Source organism: Octopus bimaculoides, chromosome 12 (assembly GCF_001194135.2).
Source record: "Octopus bimaculoides isolate UCB-OBI-ISO-001 chromosome 12, ASM119413v2, whole genome shotgun sequence".
Taxonomy (NCBI): Eukaryota; Metazoa; Mollusca; class Cephalopoda; order Octopoda; family Octopodidae; genus Octopus; species Octopus bimaculoides.
Genome location: NC_068992.1, coordinates 65,386,370 through 65,390,441, shown reverse-complemented (window position 1 = coordinate 65,390,441; position 4,072 = coordinate 65,386,370). Strand labels below are relative to the sequence as shown.

The 4,072-nt window shown below is 34.5% G+C and overlaps 1 protein-coding gene across 1 annotated transcript in view; it reads left to right on the top strand.

The window, feature by feature from the left end:
* LOC106884468 (neuronal acetylcholine receptor subunit alpha-10) overlaps positions 1-4,072 on the top strand; it is an 83,556-nt gene that overhangs the window by 48,909 nt on the left and 30,575 nt on the right. Inside the window, exons 4-6 of the mRNA XM_014935869.2 lie at positions 1,801-1,893; positions 2,530-2,639; positions 3,463-3,998. Of these exons, the coding sequence (XP_014791355.1) occupies positions 1,801-1,893; positions 2,530-2,639; positions 3,463-3,998 (739 nt within the window). The remainder of the gene's footprint in view (positions 1-1,800; positions 1,894-2,529; positions 2,640-3,462; positions 3,999-4,072) is intronic.

Below are 4,072 nucleotides of genomic sequence, written 5' to 3'. Positions count from 1 at the left end.
TGCTTTCACTTCACTACCGAGCGCAGTTCTGTGTGCCTTGGGTATGTGCTGTGGTTTGTTGTGACGCTCTTATGGTTACTGTATTGAATATGTATTTTGCATAGGATGTGTGCAGTGCCTGCATGCCATCAAAGTAACACTGGGCTACAAATATACGAATCCCGGTATACGCATCACGACTATCCGTTTGATAAGCGTAAACCAGGCACATGAATTACAACCATATGTGCGGGACATAGTGTATTATTACTATTGTTATCATTATTATTATCACCACCACAATCATCGTTGTCGTCGTCGTCGTGGTCTCCATCGTCATCATCATCACCATCATCATCAGTATCATCATCATCAAAATCATCATTATCATTTTTAATAATATCTGCTGTCTGTTATTTCATGAATAATCTATCGTGGGATTACCGTGTTTTCTCTAAGGAAATTACACACGAAAAATGCTTGTATATACATATATATATATATATATATATTTATATATATTGTTTTCGCTTTCTCCATGCCTTCTCCTGCATCTCTCTCTTTCGTATTATCTCTCTCTCTCTCTCTCTCTCTCTCTCTCTCTCTCTCTCTCTCGCTCTTTCTCTCTCGATCTATCTGCCTCTCTTTTTGACTTCGTAAACCGCATAGCTTGTGGTGGTCGAATGAGGATTTTAATTCGACCACAGGTCATGCTCAGAGTCATATCGAATTTTCTCTTATAGAAAAAAGGCCATTGGAAGACGCATGAATGCCACTGAATCTCGCATTCGCATTGCTTTAAACATACCAAAGGACCTAAGCTTATATAAGAAAATCAATTGTACAACTTTTTTACCGTTTACATCATTTCTTGTCTTCTTGATTTCTTATAATATGAAATAAAACAATTACCTTTATGAGTTGAAAATAGAACGGTTATTGAGAATCAGCCGCCTATATAAGTAAGGAAAAAAATATTTCTCGAAATCGATTATTTTATGCCAAGACACAATGGCTTTCTTCATCTTAGATCATAAAAAAACTATAAACTTGGAAAACATTGTTGGAAATATTGATCGGTAAGCAGGTTTCACATTTTTCTTTCTCTATTTCGAATCGGGGGTGTGTTTCTTGTAATGAAAGAATGAATGAAAGAATAAGTATATAAGAATGAAAAGTAGATTAGAAATGTAGAAATGTCGTTTATATCAGGAATTGTATTGGTTTTGAAAAATCAAAACGAAATTCTTAAGAACAAAAAAAAAAGTAAAATTTAAATGTGTTTAACAGTTGCATCTGGAATATTCTAACCGAGAATTGAACTGGAAATGTTATATTGATTACAATCGTAATCAGAGAAACTAAATGACAGATTTTAGATTTAGATTTGGTTTAATGTAAGATTTAATACGCAATCATTTATTGTAGATCAATAGATCTGTATCGTATCGATTCAATATCACTTAATAGAAGGTTCCTCTTACAAAATGAAATTATGATAGTCAAAGTCCTTTTATTGGAAAAATCATAAGGAAAGTTTATTCATCAGAGATATAAAAAGTAAAAATTTCTGCAACTTTAAGCTGATAAATATATAAAGTGTCCCACATTGATTTAAAATTCAGTCAGTGAGGGTCAACACCACTGCAATCTTGTTAGTTCAGTTCTGAAGATCCTATGATGTCATCACTGTTACTTCTGATAAAATTAATAGTAGAGTAGCTTAGATGTGCGACTAAATACAGTGAAATGTATATTTATGGATCTCGTGTTCAATTCCTATTGATGTAATTTTTCTTCTTTTTGTGTCGATGAAATAAGGTACAAATGGATCATTGGATTGATGTCATTTACTTTAATGCTGCCGATCCAGTTGCCTATGTTTCTGTCTCTGCAACAGTTAAAATGCTGTTGGTATTAAATTTGACTTTATTTCATTCGAAGTTGATGATTATTGTTCCATGTCTCCGGGTCGTTATAATTGGAATGGCGAGCGGGCTGTGAGAGATTCCTTTTGCGTTCTCATAGTGATTTGCAATGACAATTCTTTCAATCTTTATTAGACCTCGCTTCCAGTTGACAAACACTGCTCAACATAAATGGGGAGCTTTATATAGAAGAAATTTCCAAATTCAGAAACCATCACATCAAAAGATGCATGTTGTTGTTGTTGTTGTTATTATTATTATTATTATTATTATTATTATTATTATTATTATTATTATTATTATACAGGCGGTGAACTGGCAGAATGGTCAGCACGCCGGACAAACTTCTTAACGGCATTTCGTCTGACTTTACGTTCTGAGTTCAAATTCCGCCGAGGTCGACTATACCCTACATCCTTTTGGGGTCGATAAAATAAGTACCAGATGAGTACCGCAGTCGATGTAATCGACTTACCCCCACCCCGAAATTGCCTTGTGTCAAAATTTGAAATCATCATCATTATTATTATTAAATTTTTCATTATTATTGTTATTATTATTATTGTTGTTGTTGCGGTTGTTGTTGGCTATTCACTAAGTGTAAATGTATATTTCCTTTTAGTCGTGGTTTGATGAGAAACTCCACTGGGATCCAAACGACTTCAGTGGGATCACTAAGTTTAGAATTCCTTGTGACTTCATTTGGCGCCCAGACATAGTTCTCTACAACAGGTGAGACAATCGTAATCATTTCTCTATCTACACTGCTTCCTTCAACGTGGCATTCAATAAACTAAAAATGTCTCTCTCTCTCTCTCTCTCTCTCTCTCTCTTTATATATATATATATATATATATAATTTCCATAATAATAAAAGGGTAAAATTAATCAATTAATTAATTAATCATAAATAATCTCACCAAGTAGTTTGGTACGTTAAAATAACTAGTTTAGGTAAAATTATACAAATATTCTATAATTGTAAACATAATTATAAAATATTTGTATATATGTATATATATATATATATATAGCATACTTCAGCACTGCGTATATCAACATTGTTTATTCATGGACATCTGTTGATGTATGTATTTATCAGTCAATTCATCTATCTGTCTGTCCTTTTCTCTGTCTATCAATCTATTTATCTATATATGTAATGGATAGGCTTTCTTCATTAAAATTATCCTGTTATAAGGCAGTTAGTGGGCAGAATTGTCATCGTGCTGGGCAAAGTGTTTAGCGGCATTTCGTCCGTTTTTACGTTCCGATTTCAAATTCTGCTGTGGTTGACCTAGCCTTTTTTGGGGGGATCGATAAAATAAGTACCGTCTGAGAACTGAAGTTGATGTACTCGACATACGCCCTAATCCGAAAATGCTGGCCTTGTGCCAAAATTGGAAGCCGATATTATACTGTTCTCTATCGTAATAATTATCGTTAATAGATTTTCCAACAACTAACAATTTTAAAAGTGACTTTCTTGAAGAATTCGATACGTTGACCGCTTCTATACGTTGTGATTTTTTGTATTCTGTTTTCTTTTTTTCAGTGCCGAAAGCCTCAATCAGGGATATATGAAAAGTCTTGCAATGATTGAAGCTAACGGAAGTGTATTTTGGCCGCCAATTGTGCGCATGCGTAGTTCATGCAAAATGGACATCACTTATTTCCCATTCGATGACCAGATTTGTAAGCTAAAGCTCGGATCTTGGGCTTATGATGGCTTCCAAGTCGATGTTACAAACCTCACAGATAATATTGATCTATCTAATTATGTGAATAATGGTGAATGGACGTTAGTCGCCACAAAAGTGATACGAAATGAAATAACATATCCCTGCTGTCCGGAACCTTTCCCAGATGTGACGTTCTACGTACAAGTTCGAAGAAGGATATTGTACTATTGTTTTAATGTAATTATACCGTGCGTCCTTCTATCTACCCTCTCCTTAACGGGCTTCTGTCTCCCTCCAGATTCTGGCGAAAAGGTGACGCTAGGATTAACAGTTCTCTTAGCCTTTTCCGTCTTCATGTTGCTAATTGCCGAAAATATGCCTGCCACTTCAGAATTCGTTCCTTTGATTGGTAAGTAAACTGATTAATAATTAATACATACGTGTTTACATACACGTATCCATCCATCGGGCTCTCGACCCATG